This window comes from Zea mays, chromosome 2 (genome assembly GCF_902167145.1).
Source record: "Zea mays cultivar B73 chromosome 2, Zm-B73-REFERENCE-NAM-5.0, whole genome shotgun sequence".
Taxonomy (NCBI): domain Eukaryota; kingdom Viridiplantae; phylum Streptophyta; class Magnoliopsida; order Poales; family Poaceae; genus Zea; species Zea mays.
The window spans coordinates 235,315,531-235,339,964 of NC_050097.1; the positions used below are offsets into that span (position 1 = coordinate 235,315,531).

The following is a 24,434-nucleotide window of genomic DNA, read 5'->3' on the forward strand; positions in this document are numbered from 1 at the left end:
GTAGATCACCGTAAAGCTGCAGATGTGTTTCTATTATAGTATTGTATCGTCCTAATTTTGTTTACTAGTATTCGTTTTTATTGCACCCTGCGTGGTTTCTTCGGATGTTTCTTTTTTTTTTCCTTTGCTCGTATTTTGTTGGCCGGAACAGTGGTGGTGAAGGGCGGTACATTGTGTTACTGTTATCTAAAAAGAAATACGGGATCAAATAAATAAAAACTTTCACATGATCCCAACATTTTTTCCTTTGTTCTCACCAAATTTTGGGTGTTACATAATAAACTAATTAAGTACGATACTTACACATTACAATGAATGAACACGCTATACTGCATATTAATTTGGGGGAAAACGACACAAAAGCAAGTAATAGACAAGTACACGCTATACGTGCATGCTCGCTTGGCTTGGAGATGTGTATCTGCTTATATTATAGGTCGTTGTACTCGTCAACGACCACGCTGGGCTTGTTCGGGATTCTTTCTCGTCAACGCCTTTATTTGAGACACCTTCATCTTGGCAACCTGGGGTGCGTGGCTGCTGACTGTGAGGAGCACCTGCCGAAGGCTCGCAAGGTTTTCCAGGCCGTACACGCCCGCCATCGTCACGAACGTAAGCTCAAGGCTCTCAAGCTTCGGCATTGCTCCTCCCAGAAAGCTCAGAGGTGGCAGCACCGGCGTGGCAAAGCGCAGCAGCTTGAGCTTCTCGAACCCTCCAGCCTGCACAAAGATCTCCCCTCCCTTGTGCAGAATCTGGAGCACGTTCGTCTTCTTCATCGTAGAATCCATGGTGAAAACGAGAGAGAAGAGGTCTGGGAGCTTGCTAAGGACCACCAAAGTGCTCGCCGTGAGCGAGGTCAAGGAAAGGGTCAGGCTCTCCAGGTTGTGCAGGTGGACGATCCAGTCAGGCACCTTGGACAGCATGCCGGAGAGCCCCAGGGTGTGCAGGTGCTCCGGTGGGGCCTGTGAAGCGACGAGCGAGCTGTCAAGGAAGCCCGTGAAGTCATCATCAATAGCAAGAACCTTGAGGGAGCAGCTGCTGAGGTGCTCAATGGCAGACACCAGTAGAACGTTGTCCATCTCGGTGAAGGTCCGAAGCCTGTAGACAGTGAGCTTCTTCAGGTTCGTCAGATTCTCCAGGGCATGCAGTCCTCTCGTCGACCCTTTGCTAGCCGCCTTGCATCGCCAGCAGCGGCCACTATAGCCATCTGTTGCATTGGTGCTCGCGGTTGTTGAGCAGCAGCCTGGCTGTGCCTCCTTCTTCTTGTCTGTTCCTTGGTTATATGATCCACCCCTGGCAACATCATCACTACCGGCCGTAGAGCTTCCAGCGATTTCAATCCCAGACAGCGTCTGCAGAGCCGTCATCTTTGTTATCCCTTCAGTCAATGCCAGCCCGATCCGCTTGCTCTTGCTTCCAGCAAGAAGATGCACGATATGCTGTAGCTTGTCGACAGATGGAGGCAGCTGCAAGATGTTTGTATCCCTTATGTCAAGTACCTGAAGATACTCCAGCCTACCGATCTCCTTGGGGATCTCCTCGACGTCTGTCCTTCGCAGACTAAGGTATTTGAGCTGATGCATCCCGCATATCTTGTCGAGCTGGTTGGTCAGGGATAGATCCTTGCAGCTCTCAAGGTCCAGCACCTGCAGTATCTGAAACTTGGACAGGGTAGAACGGAGAGCTTTGAAACTGCCCAGAGCCGTCAGAGACCGGACGTGCGACAGCTTCATCCTCTCCACCGTCTCCTTCTCTGGCTGATCGCTCTTCTGGACGGACAGCCGGCGCACCTTGTAGCTTGGGAACGGTGTGTGCCAGTGGCCGCCAACCACCGTGATGAAGTTCTCGTCGTTTGATTTGACGACGATGTGCTCGAGGACCATGTCGTGGACCTGGCAGCTCTTCACCCTGCCGTTGCTGCTGTTGTTGACCGCTCGGATTAGGTTCCTGCTGATGAGCTCGTTGAAGCAGTCCTCGGCTACTTCCTCCACTGTCTTCCCGTGCTTCTCAGCGATGAACCCTTCGGCGATCCATCTTCTGATCAGACGCTTTCTACTGATGAAACAACCCTTGGGAAACATGCTCAGGTAGAGTAGGCAGGTCTTAAGGTCTGCAGGCAATTGGGTATAGCAGTGGTTCACTATCTCTGTGACTCCTTCTGTGGAGAGATTTTTCTCTAGATCCTCACTTAAATCCTCGCCCACTTGGACCATGAATTTGTCCAACCGTTCACTAATAATCTCATTGTCCTGTTCTATATGGGTACTAACAACGTCCTGCTTCTCCACTTTTACCATGAATTCATCCAACTTTTCACTTACATCCCAGTCCACTTGAGTCGAATGGTCCTTCTTCTCTTTAGGGGCAACATCTGACGCTGATCTCAGCTTACTAGCCACTAGCCCTGCGACTAGAATTATGGCCAGGGGCAAACCTCCGCATTTCTTCAGAAGAGCTCTTGCACCATTAGAGGGTACATCAGGAGCACTCAAGATGATCCGACGGAAGAGTTTGTAGGAGTTGTACTCATCGAGTGGCTTCAGCTCATGGACACGGCCTTGTTGACGGCGGCAGGCTTCAGCTACAGATCTGAACCTAGTTGTCACCACTACGCAGCTGCCCCTCTTGCATTTTGGCAAAGAATCCCTAATGCTTTCCCATGCTGATACAGACCATATGTCATCGATCAAGATATGGTACCTATTACAACAGTTATTTACAACTAAGTCAGTATTCCAATCCAAGCGAGTATTACTTTACCAAAGGTACTTATGAAACAAACATTGTTTCTTTTGGTATACATTGGTTTTTTTAAAAACATTAGCATATCCCATCCCTGACGCGGCCGCACCACCCCCTCAATCTTTATTTGGATATTCTATTATTGACTCTAATCCACATGTGTATATCTTAATTTACCTCAATACATATAGATTGTGGTTAATACTAGAGTATAGACAACAAGAATCCATCCTACTACCTACATCTTTAAATGTAGCAGTCTATCCATTGCACCAAATCTCCATTTGTGATTATAGTGGAAGATATATAGGTTTTATAAATTTAGACATGACTGATGCCATACTAAGCCATAATGGGTCCTCCGCCACTGCCTAACAGCATGCACGACGTCCCCTCGCCTCTGGCCCTTGTCCGCGAGTGCGCGCTAGGGACTGCGCCCACGCTTCCCTCTTGATCGTGGCTGACCCTCTTCAGGGTGAAAACGGATACTTATTCGGATACCAGTTTTTTAGTCTTTTTTCTTTGATTGTGAATAAATAGGATATAACATAAGAAAAAATAAACATCAAATTTTATACATATCTATTTTAAAATATTAAATTTGTCCATTTGAATACCCATTTTCATCCCTACCACCCCTTCCTCCAGTTTCTCAATGTGTTGGTGCTAGCCCTGTCATCTGTTTCCCTCGCGTTGGAGCCCACACTACCGACATCCCCTCTCCATTCAGTGTGTGTCCTGCCTGCCCTTCATGGAGTACGCTCGCTAGCAACGATCTCTACAGCCGTGCCCACGCACCACACTCCTCTGTGCCAGGCGTTCCTCGCCTTGCACGTGGACTGCCCTGTCGTGCTATCCATCAGTGGCCGCATAGTCCTCCTCGCTCTCCCCCTTCTCTATCGTGGCCCAATACACCGCTCCTAGTTGTCCCCTTCCTCCAGCAACATAGGGGCATGGGCGCCCTGAGGGTGTCGAGCTATCCCTTTCTGCACCTGCTCTCTCGACGCTTATCTTTCGCTCCACTGTGGTCCACGTGCCTCCGTACTATGTGCGTGTATCCCTTCAAGATGCATAATTCCTTCGGGGCACGTTCGTTCATGGCCTTTGATCAGGACATGAATCTAGTTCTCTGCTACTGTGTTGAGCTCCACCACCCTCTAGCCTTCATCCACCCTCCCGAGGCCCACCACTCTCTAGGACCATTGTGTTCCGAAGTGTTGATAATGTCTCCATGATGATAGAGGCCATGCCGTCACCACCGCCCATACTTGATGTGAGCCTGCTCGATAGTGGCGACCCTAACACCCATCCTAGAGGCTCTGTGGGAGGGTGTCTCCGTTGGATCTCTCCTCTCACCTCATGTCATTGTAGCCCACTCCTGCTACTTCCACCGATTGGGTTGCTAGCTACAACGCCTCATACCACACCACTCCTGACCAAGGTACTGTCTCTTTACCCCATCCCTACAACCCCATCTTTCCTTCTTCCATCATTGTCAGCAATGTGTCGACTCTGCCTGTCACCTCATTAGGTACGTGACCTAGTCCTTCTTGGCCCCTTGTAGCTCAACACCATACTTGTTGCTCCCAACATCATACAGAACTTTCTCTTAGTCCAACAGTGCCCCGTGAGGTCCTGTCACCTTCGACCGTACCACGTATGACCCTATCACCTCTGATCATGCCACGTACGACCCTATACTTCTCGACACATATGGCTCATTTCATCGATCCTGCCAATGTCTACTAGCAACATGTGTGTCCCTGTCCACTAGTTCACTCTACCGATGAGCCACCTAGTGCCCCAACCTATTCCCATGCCAAGCCGTTGGTGCACCATCTAGACGCCATCCACCACGACCCATACCACGCCCACCCAATGGTCAAGCAACGGTTGACTGGTGTTCTCCGACCTATAGACTAGCTGGTGCTCATGGCCCCACCGCTCCACCTCCCTCTCATGTATCATCCTTCGTTAGTAATGCGCTCGCTAACCCCCACTAGCGTAGTGCTATGGAGGAGCATTATGAGGCCTTGCTGACCAACCACACATGGGACCTAGTGTTGTGTCCTCTAGCAACAATGTGGTCACTAGTAAGTGGATATTTCAGCACAAGCTTAAGTCTGATAGCACTCTAGATCCATATAAGGCCCATTGGGTTCGTTAGGGCTTCAGCTAGCTCCTAAAGTGGACTACAACAAGACCTTTAGCCTTATCGTGAAATCTATAATTGTTCAAATCGTCCTCTCCCTCGCCCTCTGATCTCTAGGGACTGGGTGGTCTACCAGCTAGACATCAATAATACCTTCTTCCATGGCACTCTAACCAAGACAGTGTACTTGTAACACCACATCCACTCTCGGACCGATAGTACATACTCCTGTCAGCTCTCTAAGATTATAGACCATCCGCACAAACCAACATGAGTATTTTGTGTGCACTTTATCCTCACTCATGCATAGCCGAGAAGACTTCCTGGTCGGCCACCCATCCCAATATTGCTCTAGGCCAAGCAAGCTTAACCTAAAGGTTCTTTTGAGATAGATTTCCAAAAAATTTAGAACACGAACATAGCATCTTCAAGAGACTTTATTTTTTACTGTTCTATTTATATCTTCATAAAAATTACACTCTACATGTAGCACCTCATTCCAACAGACTCTAACAAACAAGTTAGTTTGGCTAGCCGTAGTGGCTAGCTAAATTTAGCTAGAAAGGGACAATTTAGAGAGCTAGATGGCTCAGCGAGTTAGACTTTTATACATTACCTCTTGTCTTGTATGTGACGGGCGAGGAGCTGTTTGAGCGCCTCTTGTCCCAATTCCTCCATCTTGGCGCCATTCTTGGAATCACTTGCTTGCTGGTCGTGAAACTGCCTGATAAGGCTTCTGAGAACCGTGGGGAGATGGAACTTCTGTGACGCCAAAACGGATGCCCTGCAATCAAAGTCATTCCCAAATTCGCGGTACAAGGCCCTGGCAAGAGTGGTTTTGCCGAGGCCACCAAACCCTACAATGGCATGGATCCTCGGCTGATGATCATTAGCGACCTGCTGCTTCGCATCATCCATGAACGTGAACCATGGCTTGAGCTCCTCCTTGGCGTCCTCGATGCCCACGGGTGCCATGGCACAGATGAGCGCGGGAGGGGGTGCTGGGCGGTCAACGGGGGCGTTGGCCAGGTCTGAAGTCGACCCACCACCTGCAGCGACCAGCGGCGGGTTTCCCAGATTCTCGACCCCGTACCTGGTGCGCCGCTCGCTGACGTTCTGCGCTCGGGCCTTGAGGTTGCCGAGGTCAGTGGCGATGCGGTGGCGCGCGTGCAGCGTGGTGAGCAGGTACCATGCCCTCTTGAGGCTGGCAAGCCTCCCACTGCCGCGGGGCTCGCCACTGAGGCGATGGCGGGCGTTGTCGACGCAGTCTTCGATGTCGTAGGCCACCTCCCGGACTTGCTTCATCCAGTCCTGGCGCTGCTCGTCGTGCTTCGCCTCCTGTTTAATCCTGTTAAGGAAGGCCTGCATGCTGGCCAACTCATCGTTGATGTACTGGATGTCGTCGCTGACGCCTCCGATCAAAGTGTACTCCTGGGCCAGGAGGCTCCCGAGCTTGTTCAATAGGGAATTCACAGCGTCGTTGGAGGCGCCGACCACGAGGTCCATGGCATCAACTACGTCGCTCGATCTTAGCTAGTGGGCTCGCTGCTGGTCGAGAAGAAGCTCTTGGTTCGTTCCCCATGCAATGTGCATGCGAAGCAAATAAACTACCAATCGTTGGAATCCTGGCCTGGCCTTGACACAAAGAGAACATGGCATGGCTTTGTGGGAAGGCAAAGGCACGCCGTGCAAAGTCCCTAGAGAATGCATGCACGATGCACGAAAGGAATCTGGTGCAGATGTTGTACGTGCGTGCAGCCTTGTTGATAACATACTACGAATCACGACACTTTGATAACTGGGTCATTCTCAATAGGAATTTTATAATCATTGAATACGGTGACCACATCATGCTTGGTAACATAATAGTGCAATTGTGACTTATGAGTTATGAGGAGAGATATAGAGAGATTTATGGGAACGGTAGAGTTTTATGTGAATGAAACTATGTATACATAGTTACCTAGTTTAAAGCTGATGCGGCAATATTGGAACAATGCATGAAACTCATCACTAATAACAATAGCCTTATGTGGAGAGGATCGGACTCTCAAACACTTGAATTACAATATTGGAATCGTAATCCTTCGCGCTTTGAACATTTGGCATCAGTGTCGCCTGATCGCCATTGCAACGTGTGTGTTCTTACCTTCCTGCCCCTAGTTGCCTCCGTTCTTGTTCCTTCCGTTAGTTGGCATCGTCTCCTAGTTCCGTTCTCCTCACTCCTCTTACTCGCCGCCACACTCGTCTTCTTCCTCACCTCCACCGTCTCGTCTTTGGCTTCGCACCTACTCCCCTCTATACTCCTCGCAGCCGTCCCAACCCGCATTTGAGCAGTCGCTGATTTTTGGTTGTGTTGGGTTTGATTCCGCATTCGTCCTCCTCCCCGTCATTGTAACACCCTGGGATCTACAAACACCCCAGAATGCTACTAAACTATACATCTAACATTCATATATAAAATGTTGACAGCATCTCCTTTGAAAATTGCATAAACGAGGAAGCAACAAAGTATAAATAGATATCATGATAAGAAAACATAATAGACATTAATAATCTGCTAGCAATGGGAAAACAACCATAACGACATGAACAGAATTAACCAGTACACACAACTAGTTAAAAACAAACATCCTTTGACAAAAAGTTTCTAATTAAATCATGATTGCGCCTAGACAGCGTTATTATGCGAGTGAAGGTGGATGTGCTGCTACTTCCCACTCCCCTTGATGAGTAACACGCACCTGCATTGAATAATGCAAGAGTGAGATGAAACATCTCAGCAAGCAAATTGTTTTGACGAGATATTTAAACCACAAATTGAATTAATCAACATTTTAAAAGAATCACAATTAAGATCAGAAATACTTGTAGATATAGAACTCAGTAGTCCAAATATAACCAATACCATCTCATTTCCTCGAACAACCACAATAGGTTGTATAACACTTCCCTGCATCAACAATACCTGCAAATATCACTCAATGTATGCATAGGAATGCAATGTGTAGGTCCTCTATCTTCATACCTCTGAGGGTATAAAACCACATCATCTGCAAATATCACTTCAATGAATGCATATGAATGCAATGTATATGTCCTCTGCCTTCATACCTCTAAGGGTATGAAGCCGCATTGTACCCCTCCTCGGGCAACGTATATGCTAAGTTGTACCGGTACGGTCGGACCATAGGTTACGACAAAACTTCAGATGCAAATGAGTCATGCAATGTATATGGCATGCTGCATTTATCAATAAACTTCACTTCCTTGAGATACAATACAAACCTCAATTAATACTTCATCTGCCTACAGATACAATATAAACCTCAAATAATACTTCATCTGCCTTCAGAGGTGTGAATTAATCTCATGGGTCATACTCGAACCATAATCATCATCAATATATTACAGAGCATCAATATAATACAATCAAGTAAAATATCATCATATAGTTCAATTATGGAAGAATCCAATAATTCTGAATATTAGAGTGTAGGCGATAGAAATAACAGGTCAAAACGGTAGCAATTACCGATACTTTCACTTGCCTTCATCGAAGAAGAAAAATGTACTATGCATGATCTGGAGTGTAGCCACCTGCTAGCGGGCATAAAACTTAGTACAAATATTTCACAAACATTTGCCAACAATCAACAAATCGCTCCTACACTTGAAACCAAGACCTGGTGGAAAGACTCTCACCCTGAACCACATGCCATACAGCAGCAACGCTGTTTGTTAATTTTGTATCTTTAAAATTCGAATTGGATAGCAGCAATAATAAATTTTAGCGCGAATTGTTTGGAGGGGTAGTCTACCCTTTTTGATGCATTCGGCACGTGCAATTTCTTTTCCTGCTAGACGACCCGCAATTTGGATTTTTATTCCCTTTATATCCGCTTTTTTAGTTAATTCAATAGCTTTTTTCATTGCTTTTCAGAATGAAACTCTATTTTTTAATTGGAAAGCTATATATTCCGCAAGAATATTAGGTTGTCTATAAGGTTCTTTAACCTTTTCGATAGCAATATTAAGTCTCTGGTTTACAGAATTAACTTCCTTTTGGAGATCTTTCTCTAATTCTTCGATTGCTCCCTTTTTCTTTAATAAGTTGGGGAATCCAATATGGATTATGACGTGGATTGTATCGATTTCTTTTTGAATTTCTATATGTGTAATTACTTCAGAACTTGAGTCTGATTCCATTTTTCTATTCGAGCCTTTTTTCCTATTCTTTTGTATATAGTTCTTGATACAATTTCGTATTTTTTTATCTTCCTGTAGACCTTCAGAATAATTTTTTGGTTGTGCGAACCAAAAGGAATGGTGATTTTGAGTTGTACCAAGTCTGAAACCGAGTGGATTTATTTTTTGTCCCATATTTTTCTATTATATTTATTTTTTTTACTGGGAATCGAAATCTTAGATTGTAGCAGTGGTGATATCAAACAAAATACTCTATGAGTATCTACACAAAATACTCTACAACTTCGGTATTCAATGGATAATTAAATTCTAGCATCTATAAATCTAAAACATCTGACAGGATAACTGACTGAATCTGTTTCAGACAGCAACATAGTTAACTTCAAAATTCGATATCTCCCAAACTACTCAACCAAAAATTATGAAATTCTGCTGGCAGTAAGAACTTTTATTCCTCTACAAAAGTCTTCATATTTGGAACAGCCAATTCGGCCATTTACTAGATGAAACCTACCAGTGAACAGACCCGCTCTTTTTTGTCACGCAAATAGGAACAGCCACAGTAAAACAAACATAACTGGAGTTTCAAAATTCATATGAATGCACTCTTTAACAATCTGGAAATCTTATGAAATGATCTACAACTTCTTTAACCAACCTAAAGTTTAATTCTGTTGATAAAATTGCCTAAATCTTAAGAGAACAGATTCTGCACAGAACTGTGAGACTGAAAAACTGCTATAATCAAACTGTAATAACTTTCTGATCTGATGTCCGATTGAGGTGTTCTTCATGGCCACCGAAATATCTACAAATTATCTACAACTCATAGATAGACATTTTATTTTTTTTAGGACACTAAGAGCACGGAAAACTAGCATGAACAGAAACTGTCGAATCTTCCATTCTGCACACACTAATTTCGAGATCAAAATCTAACCCCACATCTAATCCAACCTCTAATCCTTCAATCCCCATGATCCACAGCCTCCAAAAACACATAATTACATGGAGGAACATGGATCTTATCCTTACCTAAGGTTTCCCCAAGAAAATCTGCAAGAAGAGATGAGGTAGAACATCTCTTTGATCCTCTCTTCCTCTTCAATTCAACGTGCTCCTCCTCTTCTCGATCCTTGCTGCGTGGGGGGAGATCTAGGGAGGAGGAAGCAATGGAGGGCGGCTGCAATGGGAGGAGAGGGGGCGGTCAGCCAAGGGAAAAGGGGGGTGGCGGCCAAGAGAGGGGGGAAGGGAAAAGGGGGTGGCCACCTAGAGTTTTGTGGGAGAAAGAAACGACGCCTCAGATGACTTCTGACTTTGCATCCAACGGCCCACAACCCTTTCCCTCATCCACGCACCGAAGATCAACTTTTGGTCAACATTTTTTTGGGATATTACACTCTACCCCCCTTAAAAAGAATTCGTCCTCGAATTCGGCCACTCCAAGCAAAACACCCAAGATATAGCACCACCATTCAAAACATGGGTCCAAAATTGGTCTTAATTAACACAAGAACTTCTACCTTGGACTAATTGTCTAAGTAAACTACACGACCTGACATCAAGCATGAAACAACATGCAATAAAGCTCAAAGCAAGTCATAGATGCAATCAACACTACAATTTCACACCATCGAATTTAGATGCAGCTATACATCAACATCAATGTCTTAAAACAACACTCTTTTATGAAGGGGTAATATGCACTAAGCACAAACCTTACCAACTTCAACAATTCATTTTAATTAAATGGCGAAACATCCACACTAGATGAATGTATAAGAAGATCAAACACCTCACCTCAAAGCACCACGAAACAAGTAGTTCTATTGAAACCAAAACTCCTAATCTTCCTAAACCTTGTTCTTGCCATCATGAAAAGATAATCATGTAATCTAACATTCTTTGCACCCCACTATAGGGAGAAAGTCTACAGAACTAATGGAGCAATAAAGCCAACAAGAACCCAATAACATTCTGCGCGGCACAGGTCATCGAAGAAATGCCAAAAGCTCCACAAAGAGCATGGACAACACAACAACACAATACTTGGTTAACCAATGTCACTATACTTCATCCAACAACTGAACTAAGAAAAATATCCAAACTAGTAAGGTTAACCTACACATAATATAAGTCTTCATCTACTGTAGTTCAGAAACTTACATTTCATTCTATCATACGATGCACTCAAAGTACCAGATATACAAGGTCAATAATAACCCCGTAATCCTTCACACATTTGACAAACATATCAAGCTGATGTAAAAACCACATCAGTTAGGAATAGGTGACTAACCACACACAACCAACTCTAGGCTAGGCAATGACTTCATTCAAACCAATAGATAGGTGGTCCAACAATGGCTCCACAAGCATGCATCGGGAAGGGAACCATCAGATCCCCAACGTATTAATACATAATCAATGGATCAAGAAAATCAAAGATTTATTCTACAATTAGTATGACTAACAGGCAACCACTTTAAACCACATCTAGGCTTTGTGGCAACTAAAACACACAATAGAAGAGAGGCATGTAAGCCATTCTGGCTATGTAAAGACTTCCCACAAAAATCCATATAAAGTATCAATATTCATTTCTTTCAGAACTGGTTTCTCGACATAAACAATCATTCTTTGCAAAGATAGTTGGAACTATCCACCAACCGCTCAACAACTTAAATTCAAATTGATGGTTACCTTGTAACCCAAAACACGCAATTCAAACTCCTCTTAGAAACATCCTCAATCAAGCATATATAACAATATTATTGTCATAAAACTCAACCATGAAAACAAGGTGAAAACAACATAGGCATACTTGTATATCACAAGCATAATAACAACTTCAATCTCACAAAAGACCAGTGATATCAAACGCATTAATAAAACAATATAAAGATTTAGAGATAAATTATATCAGGCATTAAGTCATAAACAACTTACCACATCACCATAAAGGAATAGGAAGGGGTGAAATTATTGTCATCTGCACTTCAAAGACATTAATATATATCAAAGATATTTGAACACATACCCTTTCTATATGTGCAAGTGTGTTAAATTTATCTTCAAATTACCAAGAATCTAAAGCCTATGCTTTGATACCAACTGTAACACCCCGGGATCCACAAACACCCCAGAATGCTACTAAACTACACATCTAACGTTCATATATAAAATTTCGACAACATCTCCTTTGAAAATTGCATAAACGGGGAAGCAACAAAGTATAAATAGATATCATAATAAGAAAATATAATAGACATTAATAATCTGCTAGCAATGGGAAAACAACCATAACGACATGAACTAAATTAACCAGTGTGCACAACTACTTAAAAACAAACATCCTTGGACAAGAAGTTTCTAATTAAATCATGACTGCGCCTAGGCAGCATTATTATGAGAGTGAAGGTGGATGTGCTGCTACTTCCCACTCCCCTTGATGAGTAACAAGCACCTGCATTGTGTAATGCAAAAGTGAGATGAAACATCTCAGCAAGCAAATTGTTTTGACGAGATATTTAAACCACAAATTGAATTAATCAACATTTTAAAAGAATCACAATTAAGATCAGAAATACTTGTAGATATAGAACTCAGTAGTCCCAATATAACCAATACCATCTCATTTCCTCGAACAACCACAATGGGTTGTATAACACTTCCCTGTGTCAACAATACCTGCAAATATCACTCAATGTATGCATAGGAATGCAATGTGTAGGTCCTCTATCTTCATACCTCTGAGGGTATAAAACCACATCATCTACAAATATCACTTCAATGAATGTATATGAATGCAATGCATATGTCCTCTGCCTTCATACCTCTAAGGGTATGAAGCCGCATCGTATCCCTCCTCGGGCAACGTACGATGCTAAGTTGTAACGGTACGGCCGGACCATAGGTCACGACAAAACTTCAGATGCAAATGAGTCATGCAATGTATATGGCATGCTGCATTTATCAATAAAGTTCACTTCCTTCAGATACAATATGCTAGCACACAAAATAAGGAAAGAAACGCAAGAGCAAAGCACACATGGTCGGCTGGTCAAAGCTGACCCTACTTTTGATCAGTTGCTCTCTAAATATGCTAGCAAGAAGGTTGTTCTAGGTGATCGACCAACAAAGAAACCTCGTTCACCCGCCAAAACAAAACGACCCGAAAGGAGGCGCAACAAACATCGCCTATTCATCGTGTGAGGCCAGAGTGCTTTCCACTCATTTACTCATCGTCAATATATTGTCCTGTCCAAATATGGACTGGTACGATAATGAATCTATGGTGCATTCATAGTCCCTTTGTCTATCCAGACGGGGGGCACCTTCATTCTATTCATTTTGATCCATTGATTAAATGGTCATGACCGAGAAAGATGCAATCTGAAACAACCTTTATACATTGGTGCTCTATTGAATGATCACCATATTGAAAAGTCGGTGACTTATATCAAGCTTAGTTCATATGCTTTTGGTTCGTCAACCTCCACTAAAACGCAGGGGAGCATATGTTGAGCACAAAAAATGTCAGTGCGGACGGTCCGACCCTGAGGCCGGACGGTCCACGATCCGGACGGTCCGCGGTGGTAGCGCGAACGGTCCGCGCGTGCGTAGAACCAGCTAGGGTACCGAGTTGCTTGCGGTATTTGTTGGCTAAATCTACGAAATTAACTCGGGACACGACTTTTAACGGATCCATACCTTCCCCCTTTATATAGATGAAGGGTACGACTGATTGAACCCCCAACAATCGATCAAATCAAATCTACCTTTTAGTTTTACCTTTCCGTTCTTCCAATTTCTAGGAGTAGGAGTAATTTAGTCGTAGGATTAGATCTAGTTTAGTCTTCTACTATAATCTGTACTCGACTTTACGCCGATTATTAGAGGAGCATCGGGCGGCCTGTCGACCCGGAGCAATCCCTTGGAACTCTCCCTATCGACGGGATCTCTCCTAGGGCGAATTCCAGGGTTCTTCGCGGAGAAGAAGACCCTCTACGCCACACGGACCGTCCGGCCCCAGGCGCGGACCGTCCGGAAACATCCAAAGGAGGAGCCTCCCCGCGCCAGGCCACGGACTATCTGGTCATGTGACGCGGACCGTCCGCGCCTTCGCAGAAGACCTCTGCGCTATCGCGGACCATCCAACTCCAGGCGCGGACTTTCCGGACGTGCGGAGAGGAGTCTGCTCCTGCGCCAGATCACGGACCGTCTAGCCCACGGACCGTCCGCGCCTCTGCAGGGAGCATCGTCAGATGGTCTACTGGATACTTTGCTGCCGATGTTTGTGGATGCTCGTGTCATCTTCCTCCTCCGATCTGGGGGAGGATGGCGTGAATGGGGGTGCATGTCATGACCGCATGAGAATAAAGGAAGCCCATACTGACACAAAAGCTTGTGCATGTAAGAAGAAAGGAATTGGTTGGACTGGGTGGCGTCCATGAATGATATCGATGTGCCGCCGTGCGTTCGGGGGTTTGGAACCGAATCAAACCTGCACCGACACACGTCCCCCATGGCCCTTTGCTTGCTAGCTCTATATGATGGCGAGGCTGCATGGCTGAGTGGCTTGCATTGCTCGATCTCTTGCATGCATGCATCCAATGCAAGCTAGAGGCTGAGATTTGATCGAGAGCTCGGACATTAATTATCCTGCAGCTGGATCAAGTAAGTGTGTGTACGTGTGTCCCTCTCTCCTTTTGCTTGGGAAAATAAACTAAATAAATGCCGATCGACATTATATATATATATATATATTCTCCCTCTCTTATTCTGCAGCTACTGGTGTCATGGCGGCGCACCCACATCCACATGGTTCCCGGAAGCAGCAGCCTTCTCCTTCCAACAAGCAGGATCAGGAGGACACGAGGGTGGCAAAGATCGCGGAGGTACTAAGCGTGTTGGAGCCCGTTCGGGCGAGTATCTCTCAACAGCTGGGTGCTGGTGCTGCCGGCCGTCGCTGCGTCGTCGCTGCAGGTTACACTAGACGGCGCTGCTTGGCCTTCATGGAGACGGAGCTGAGCATCATTGCGGAGTTTCTCAAGACACTTAGCCAGCAACATCTGGATGCCGACACGAGGAGATGGATGGAGCACTATGAGCTTGTCTTCAGTAAACTCGACAGCGTCATCCAAGAAGTTGATCCCTCACGCCGCACGCTGCTACGAACGCGATTGAGAAGTGCCACGCAGTGCATCCTAAGCCGCAACAATAGATCGTATCCGTTCTCTCCTAACATAAAACAGCTTTACTATCGCAGCGAACATCCCTGCAGGTTTAAGCATCTTCTTCAAGCTAATAGTCGTCCTGAGGCCGACATCGGGCTTGCACCACCCCAACTTGGTGGTGGCAGTGGCACTGGCACCAACTTAACGGCGAGTGCCGCCCTCCCTCTTGTTGGCATCGACCGCCCGGCGAAAAAGCTCCTCAGGTGGCTCACACCCCGGGAGGAGACGGACAAGAGCCTGAGAGTCATGTCCATTGTCGGACCTCCGGGCATGGGCAAGACGACTCTTGCCATGGAAGTCCACAGGCGCAAGAAGGCCGAGGACGCTACTGTTTCCGTTTTCCAGTGCAACCTTGTGGCTCGGTTCTCCCGGGGGCCGGACAGAAACAAGCTTCTTCTCCAAGACATCCTCTCTCAAGTTTCTGATCGAGCAGCACCAGCATTGACGTCGTCCAGCCAGTCACAACGCAAGACAATAAAGCTGCTTATTCACCTCGTCTCAAAACACCTGCGAGATAAGAGGTACGTACAGCATGGCATCTCAAGCAATTTGTAGATTTTTTTACTACTGTACGTGTGTATTCATTCGAAATCCTTAATTAGCTTCAGCAGTTATATAATATAAGTCCTTGCTGCATCTTTTCATGTCATCTAAATCCTAGCTATCAACTTTTAATCTTCTTAATTATATAGCTATTGTATTTTCCTTATCTAGATGTTAAGTTTAAACTCTAATGCTTATTGAAATTAATGTTTGCTTTCATATTTACTGCAAAAACAGATAATTTTAGCCTACAATGGTTTAAACAGTCATTTTAGCCTGCACCATGGCATTCAAAATGTTAAATTAATGTACTTTTGATCTTATTAATTAATTGCTGTGTTTTTTTTCCTCTTATATATATACCCACACTGCATGCACGTTATATATGCTAGGTACTTCATCATTATTGACGATATATGGGACACATCAGATTGGGAGAAGATCAAGGATGCATTTCCTAACAATAATCTTGATAGCAGAATATTGATCACAACACGCGTTATAAGTTTGTCATGGGTATGCTGCTTTGATTCTGATGATGGGCTTGTGCATCAGATGAAGCCTTTGAATCGGACAGACTCGGAAAGGCTGCTTCTGGCAAGCGCCTTTGGTCCTTCGTCTGTGGATGATTATGATTGCCAGCAGCCATTGTGTGATGAAATACTGATCAGATGTGAAGGTGTACCATTGTTCATAATCGGTATGGCGGACTTGTTTAAAGAACAATTATTGCAGCAGAAGGACGCCGAGGATCAGAGGACCCTTGCAGTTTACAGCAGCGAGCTGGAGCAAGGCCCCCAACGACTACCGAAATGTATCGAACGAGCATTGTCCCTTGCTTATGATGACCTTCCTTATGAGTCCAAGCTACAATCTTTATGCATGACCATGTTTCCTTCTGGTTACAAGTTCGACAATGACCGTTTCTTCTTCTTCAGATGGAACGAAGACAATGAAGTGGCGATGCGCTTTACTATTCCGCATCTGGCGGACAGGAATGTCATCACGCGTGTTGCTGGTGCTGACTGTAGGCACTGTCCGGATGAAGAAGAGGGCTGCCACTGTCAGTGGCACGTCAATCATTTTATGCAGCAGTTCCTTGCCTCCAAATCTGCAGAGATGGGTTTCTATTTCACCGCCAGTAGCCTCAAGAAGTACTTATTACTAGCAGGAGCAGGAGCTAACAACAACAGGACACAGCGGAGGCTAATCCTTCACCATCCTGACCCAAATCTCCCATCTCTGCTTCAACAAATTGATCTATCTCAGACACGTTCCCTGGCTGTGTCAGGTGCTGTCAGCGGCATCCCTATGGACAAGTTCGTCAACTTGGTGGTGCTGGATCTGGAAGGCTGGGAGAATCTCAAGGACGATGACCTGCTGCAGATATGCAGAAGCAAGATGTATTTCCTGACGTACCTGAGCGTCAGGAACACTCCGACAAGCAAGATCCCGCCGGAGATCAAGGAGCTGTGGAGTCTGCAGACATTGGACGCGAGCTGCACGCAGATCAGCGATGAGCTCCCACTCCAAGTGTTCAAGCTAACAAGTTTGAAGCACCTGGATCTGAGGGGGACACGGGTCAGGAGGATAAGCAAGCTGCCCAACAAGCAGCAGATTGTGGGCTCACGGGTTCCCTTGTTTACCCTTCTCGTTGGCGGCGGCGGCGGCGGTGGTGGTCCTATGGAAACAGCAGCGAGAGTGACGCCCGATGTACGGCATCTCCAAGACCTCGAGATGCTGGCCACTGTTGACTTGACCGAGAACCCCGTGAGCTTCCTCCGGGCTCTCGGCGACCTAAAATGGTTAAAGGTGCTCAAGATCACGTGGTCCTTCTGCCACTCCACCGACGGAGAGTGCCGTGCGGCGCTTCTGTCGTCCATCGGCAGGTGGTCCCACCTCCAGTCCCTAACCATTCACTGCGGACTCGGCTGCTCCATGGAGTTCCTGGGCACCCTCTCCTATCCGCCCGAGCACCTCAGGAAGCTCAAGGTGACGGGGGGCGTGTTTGCAGGCGTTCTCCGGTGGCTCAGTGTGCCTTCACACCACTTGTCTTTCCTGCAGATCACCATTTGCAGCATCACGGCAGATGATCTCAAGGTGCTTGCCGACCTGGCCCAGCTGCACACCCTGGTGCTAGGCCTGGACTTCGTCCCCACAGAAGCTGTAGTGATCGAGGACGGTGGTTTCCCTCTGCTTCGGAAGTTCTTCGTCAACTGCCCAGTGCCATGGCTCGCCTTCGAGATAGGAGCATTGCCAAATCTCGCATATCTTCAGCTGGAGTTCGCTGCGACGCTGCCAACCCAGACCAGGGCTCCATCGGGCATCGCCAACATCCACAGGATCACGGACATTGCTCTGTGCTACGGGGAACACTACGCCAACAGCCCCAGCGTCAAGATCATAGTGGAGGCCGTAAGGAAACAGATCGTCGAGCATTGCAACCCGATCGACCTCTACATCAATGGCATTGAGCAAGACGATGTTCAGGCACCAGATGACTTGACAGAAGATGCAAATGTGACTCAGAGCCGAACCGGATCCGGATCACAATCGCCCAGGGAATGATGACCGTACGACACAATCGCCCAGGGAAAGAGACAAGAAGAAGAACTAGGAGCATGTCAGCATATGGCACCCACTAGTGTTGATTCCAAATTGAAGTGTACTCTTCGTAATTTGAATAGTTGTTTACAACTTCATTTACATTGTCGTAATGCTGTTTTTTACAAATCAAGTATTTTCTGTGTGTTTTTCTTTCACTGTGTTGTGGATTTGTACTCAACAATAATGCAACAACTGGGGTTACTTGTCAGCCCTCCTGAAACTACAACAATGTGCATGTCTTTAGAAATAAATAGCGAGCACTTCAGTTTCACGTTCAAATAGCTAAAAGGATATATACTGAGTGAGCACAAAAAAATAGGTCCTCTTTTCTCTTATAACAAGACATAGAAGGTGAAAGGGTCTCTAGCATAATGGTTAAGGCTTCTAAGTAGTACTCCCTCCGGTTTCCTATTAGTTGTCGTTTAGGACAATGACACGGTCTCCAAAATATAACTTTGACCAATGTTTTTTTGTTAAAATACAAATGAACTCTTAATACATTTATACTTTTATAAAAGTACTTTTTATGACAAATTGACGCATATAAATATTAGGTTCCAAAACTAAATAACAAAATAGTTATTTGTAGTCAAAATTTTATAAGTTTGACTCGAGCCTTATCCAAAACGACAACTAATAGGAAACCGGAGAGAGTACCTCTAATTCATGAGTTCAATTTCCTTCGGGAGCGAATTGCAGGCTTGTTAAAAAAATCCCCACGTTGTGCCCCGTCCGCTTCCGGTTACGTCCTGCACGTCACCCTTCGGCTGGATCATTGTATAGTGAGCAGTAACGGTCTACTAGTGATGGGGCAAGGGTTCAGAGATTTTTTAGGCCGGGAGTATGTTTCGGTCTCTTCTTAATATAATATCGGGAGGACAGTCTATCTTTCCCGATCGAGTTTTTAACATGACATAGAAGTACTAGCACATAATTATATTGTTGCAACAGAAAAATATGAGAGCCGCTAAGGTATTGCTCCTCGCGACCACCTCCTCTATTTTTAGATAATGAATACCAGTTCAGCTTCTCCTCATTTAGAGGATTAGCCAACACACAGAAAGTTTTTACATGCTGAAACATACCATAAAAGACCACGATTTGATAACCAGAAAAATACTCACAATCCATAGACAAAACTACGAAGCAATTCGATTTGTAAACCTCCATCCATGTTGCGCAAAAATTTGTAGAGCCGTGCACTCTAACCGTCGGCAAGCTTCCTTTATTTGGACACCCTCTTCTTGTTTATGAAGATCAGCCCACGTTCTAAACCAATGTGTCCATGTATTAAAACAGTCGGGCATTTCGTGAGAAGGTTACAATTTGTGCCCATCTTCATTAATTAATTTGGTTGTCTCTAGAAATGTTTTGGCATTTGTGGTGACTTGAGTCCTGCAAAGGTGCTCGTAGGGGGGTTTGAGCATGTGCATAGGGGCAAGTGTATGCGCGCACATGTATGAGTATTTGCTTTGTACTATATGATCTATCCACTTCAGGTGACCTCATTGTGGGGATCAGCAGGCGATCTTGGGGTGGCATCCATCATCAAGAAGACCCTGTCACGGCCCAGAAATCATAAAAAAATTCAGGTGTCGTGCTTGGGTGAAGCTGACGCGTCCCTTCAGTCTCCATGAATTCATCCGGAGCTTGCTGATTCAATTCTATACAGATTATTCTCTGCCAGAATGTTTCCGCAAGCCGGCGGATGTCATGACTGTTGCCTTTTTCACCAGCTTGTAATCCTGTCATAGCTAGGTGCATTAGTTAGGGCCTGTTTGTTTACCCCTCAGATTATATAATCTGGATTAAATAATCTTAAGAGGCAAACAAACAGTCCAGCTTATTTGCCGAGATTATATAATCTAACCCCTTGGATTATGATAATCCATAAGCAAGTGAGGAGGTGCTTATTTCAGATTATTTTTTTCCCACTTCCCCACTACCCTTTCAAGTTTCCTAGAAATTACCCATCATTGCCATTATAACCCACCATTGACATTATTGTCTTCCTCATACAAAAGAATCCTATTAACAACTCAAATAATCTGGATAAACAAACGGGACTACTCAGATTATATAATCCAGATTATATAATCCAGATTATATAATCCTCCAAAAATAATCTAGATTATATAATCCATGGGGTTAAACAAACAGGCCCTTAGTCTGCATATTTTGTTTTCGCGTAGAATCCGGGTGCTCTGTAGAGATTGCCCAGAGCACGCCGTGACCGCGTCCAGGCATATCTCCCGCCACGACACGCATGCCGTGCATGTCGCACGAGCGCCCGAAAATGGTGGCACATCGTGCAGCTGCGAGGCGTGGCGGGGAACTCGGATCGCGCTGTGGAACTAATGTTATCTATGCATTGTGATGCGCTGCGCAGTTTTGGCGTGAGCGGAAAATACTCTGTCTTCCGTGTGCAGGAGCGTTCGAGCTCTCTGGTGTTCTAGTTCTCAGTGTTCTTGCAGCCGGTGAACGCCGTCAATTCGCCGGTGGTTCCAACAATGACAGCTTCTGAAGCCGAACTAGTGGATGAGTTTACATGTTGCCATCGTCAACCACAAGATTATATATATGTATATATCATTGTTGTTGCCATTGTCAATCACAAGATTGCAATCCAGAAAGGAGGCTGCTTGCATCACGAAGGTCATTAGACTAAACAACCGCACATCAGAATGAAATCATTCTTTTGAGACAATAGACAAACAAATGATGATTGGACTTACATGTTTATTTGTCGACATATGTGTATGTTTCCTGATTAATATAGTTATAAAAAGTAAGAAATGACTAGCTACCAATACCATGCATCTATGTGAGGCACATTGCTAGCTAGTGTAGGCGCAGGGCAGGGCTCCTTCAAGCTTCTCTGCTGACATGATCCTTCAAGCATGCTAGTAGGAGTCGAGATTGCGCTTGCGTAGCTTGCGCTCGTCAGAGAGCTTCTTGGCGAAGTGAGCTAGCGCCTCTGCATTCGTGCCCTCGCCGGAGCAGGGCTCGTACACACCTGTGTCGATGTTCACTCTGGCCACTGGCTTCTTGAGCAGGTCCTGGCCGATCCCGATCAGAGACTCCATGTTCTCCTTGGTCGCGATGTCCACTGACGATGTGTTCCCAATCAGAGTATCATCCTACACACACAGGCGTCCAATATAATAGCAGCCATCAATGGTCGTCATCCGTTTTATATGAAGAACATTTTTGTTTTTTTTTTTTGCTTTAGTATATCCATGTTAGATGTTTTCATGTATCCTGTACATACACTATACCTGAATGCGAAGGTAGTTCTTCTCACAGTGGAGGGCCTGGAAGAGAACGGCAGCATGGATGTCGACCATGTCGGAGCTGGCGTGGGAGAAGATGTCGATGATCGGGGTGAAGCCGCCGTTGTATAGCCACTGAAAGAGGCCCCATTTGGCGCACTGCGGCGCGGTGTACTTCTCCGCCTGCTTGGCCGACCCGGTCCCCACGGAGATGATGAGGTAGTTGGTGTACTCGGTGGGCCTGCCGGCGTTGAAGTCCGGGTTCCGGCGGAGCACCTCCTTGGTGAGCATGGACATGGCCACCATGGTGGGGTTGTTGGCCGCGACGCCGCCGTCGACGAGGTGGAACTCGCGGGACCTGCCGTCGGTGGCCTCCGTCTTGAAGAAGTGCGCCGGGAAGTAGGTGGGCGCCGCCGACGTGCTGATGCAGATGTCGGAGAGGTGCGCGTTCTTGAGGGTGTCGTTCTTGGCCTCGTACGTGGAGAAGATGATGGGCTGCAGGTACTTGACGTCGAACGCCGGCACGATGACGTTGGTCACCGTGTCCGCCACCCTCACGTCGTGCGTCAGGCTCTTGATCTTGTCGTGCAGGAACACGCCGTCGTACTTGGGACCCTTCACCAGGCCCAGCAGGTTCGCCACCGGCGTCAGGAACCCGGCCCTGTGCACCACCACAAACCACAGTATGAATTTGCTGGACCCGTTGGGTAGGTGTAGCTTAGAGTTGGTGGATAGATGCGATGCATGCGACACGAAGAACAGCCGAACTAACTGACGCATGAATGAAAGTGACAGAGAGCTACCAAACCAAAAGGAAGAAGAAAGAGCGTCAGGCGGATATGAACGGCGTATACTTTTTCTGAGGGAAGATCTTGGGCCCGTTCTCGAGGTAGAACGTGTTGAGGTCCTTGGCGGCGAACAGCGGCCGGTTGTTCTCGTCCGGCGCCGCCAGCATCGACGTGAGAAGGGCGCCGGTGCTCGTCCCGGCGATCACGTCGAAGTAGTCGGCGATCCGAGCATCTGGGCCGTCCAGCTCCTGCAGCTTGGCCTCGAGGTGCGCGATGATAGTGGCTGGGATGAGGCCGCGGATGCCGCCACCATCGATGCTCAGAATCGTGATCAGCTTCCCTGTCGACGGCGGCGGCTGCGGCACGGTGGCGCAGTTGGACGAGGCGTTGCTCTCCATGTGTCTGAAACTTAACTGGAGATCGGTCTAGCAGAGCTCTAGAGTAGAAGAGAATCCAAGAAGGAATTAAGGAGTACTCCAGTCCTCGCTTTTGCAGTTGTGTTTCTTGGATCTTGTGCTCTGGATTCGCTGGCTCTGGCAAGCTATTTATAATACAAAGATTGTAGTCACAACAGTATGAATTGTAGTGAAAATGACAAGTTTTAGCTCTGCACGTTCTCTGCGTGGCTTATTAATCTCTCTTTTTCCAGTCATACGCCGGCAGCGGTGATCGAACTTTCTCCAGCCCTTTCCTCACATGCTTTTCCCATGTTTCACGCTAACTTGGAGCAAAGCTTCGTCGACTTACTAAGAGCATCTCCAACAATGCCTCAAACTAATGCCTCAAATCGAAATATAGGGCTCTACACAGGAAAAACCACTCCAACAGTGACTCAATTCAACAAATTTTGTCAAAAAACTATAAGGCACCCTCTCAAGTGCCTCAAATATACTACACCGTAGTGAGCTGCCCTATAATCTAGATTTGGGGCTTTATTGTTGGAGCGGGGTGTTTTGTTGGTGCCCTAAATTCTATAAAATTTACTTATTTTTAAATTATAAGGCATTTTTATAGGTCACGTTGTTGGAGATGCTCTTAAAGCATCTCCAACAATGCCTTAAACTAGTGCCTCAAATTGAAATATAGGGCTCTACACAGTAAAAACCACTCCAACAGTAACTCAATTCAACAAATTTTGTCAAAAAACTATAGGGCACCCTCTCAAGTGCCTCAAATATACTACACCGTAGTGTCCTGCCCTATTATCTAGATTTGGGGCTTTACTGTTGGAGCGGAGTGTTTTATTGGTGCCCTAAATTTTATAAAATTTACTTATTTTTAAATTATAAGGCATTTTTATATGTCACGTTGTTGGAGATGCTCTAATAAGCCATCATAACGGAAAAATGAACTGGCGAAAGAAAAATGACAGGATTGTGGCTTTCCTATCAGCATGCATGCGTGGTAAAAAAAAAACCCGATAGTGATGTCAAACTTCACTACCAGCTAAACTGACAATATTGAGTTGAGCAACACGGCCGGTTCTTTCCTACAACCGGTAGTATCGAGTTGAGCAACATTACCGCGACTTATTCATTCATTCGATAATAATTAAAATTTTCATTATTAATTTATTTATTATCTTGATGTAGTATTTTTCATGATTATTAGATTCACATACATCGCAAATTTATAAAAATTTATATTAATTAGAAATATTATAGTAATATATATGTTATAATAAAAAATTATACATCCCAATAATGTATGAAACGTGATTTTATTATAATCTTTCTTGTCCTTGGACTGTGCTATACAGAACGATTCTTTTTTACTCAAAATATCGTCTCGTCCAACATTATAAAGGCTGCTATAGCTCATCTTGGATCCAGTGATCTTTGTCATTCAAGCAAGATGATATTAAAACAAGGACGTGCTAGAT

At 45.5% G+C, this 24,434-nt stretch overlaps 3 protein-coding genes across 4 annotated transcripts; 1 reads left to right on the forward strand and 2 right to left on the reverse strand.

Moving 5' to 3' along the window:
• Positions 1–204: 204 nt before the first annotated feature.
• LOC103648158 (disease resistance protein Pik-2) lies at positions 205–6,537 on the reverse strand. Its single transcript, XM_008672648.1, has 2 exons — positions 5,511–6,537; positions 205–2,700 (listed from the first exon to the last, which is right to left on the reverse strand). The coding sequence occupies exons 1-2, from the start codon at positions 6,398–6,400 to the stop codon at positions 450–452; spliced, it is 3,141 nt and encodes a 1,046-aa protein (XP_008670870.1). The 5' UTR covers positions 6,401–6,537; the 3' UTR covers positions 205–449.
• Positions 6,538–14,586: 8,049 nt separating this feature from the next.
• Positions 14,587–18,707, forward strand: LOC103648157 (disease resistance protein RGA5). Of its 2 annotated transcripts, none has more exons than XM_008672647.2 (3): positions 14,587–14,782; positions 14,894–15,863; positions 16,278–18,707. In XM_008672647.2, exons 2-3 carry the CDS (start codon positions 14,905–14,907, stop codon positions 18,451–18,453), a joined length of 3,135 nt encoding a protein of 1,044 aa, XP_008670869.1. In that variant the 5' UTR covers positions 14,587–14,782; positions 14,894–14,904; the 3' UTR covers positions 18,454–18,707. The 2 variants fall into 2 exon arrangements, with proteins under 2 accessions (XP_008670869.1, XP_020404299.1); XM_020548710.3 differs by having other exon boundaries at positions 14,691–14,792; positions 16,278–18,588.
• Positions 18,708–21,171: 2,464 nt separating this feature from the next.
• On the reverse strand, positions 21,172–23,049 carry LOC109944627 (patatin-like protein 1). The gene is made up of 3 exons (XM_020549396.1): positions 22,619–23,049; positions 21,771–22,425; positions 21,172–21,632 (listed from the first exon to the last, which is right to left on the reverse strand). Exons 1-3 carry the CDS (start codon positions 22,948–22,950, stop codon positions 21,396–21,398), a joined length of 1,224 nt encoding a protein of 407 aa, XP_020404985.1. The 5' UTR covers positions 22,951–23,049; the 3' UTR covers positions 21,172–21,395.
• Between the last annotated feature and the right edge of the window lie 1,385 nt (positions 23,050–24,434).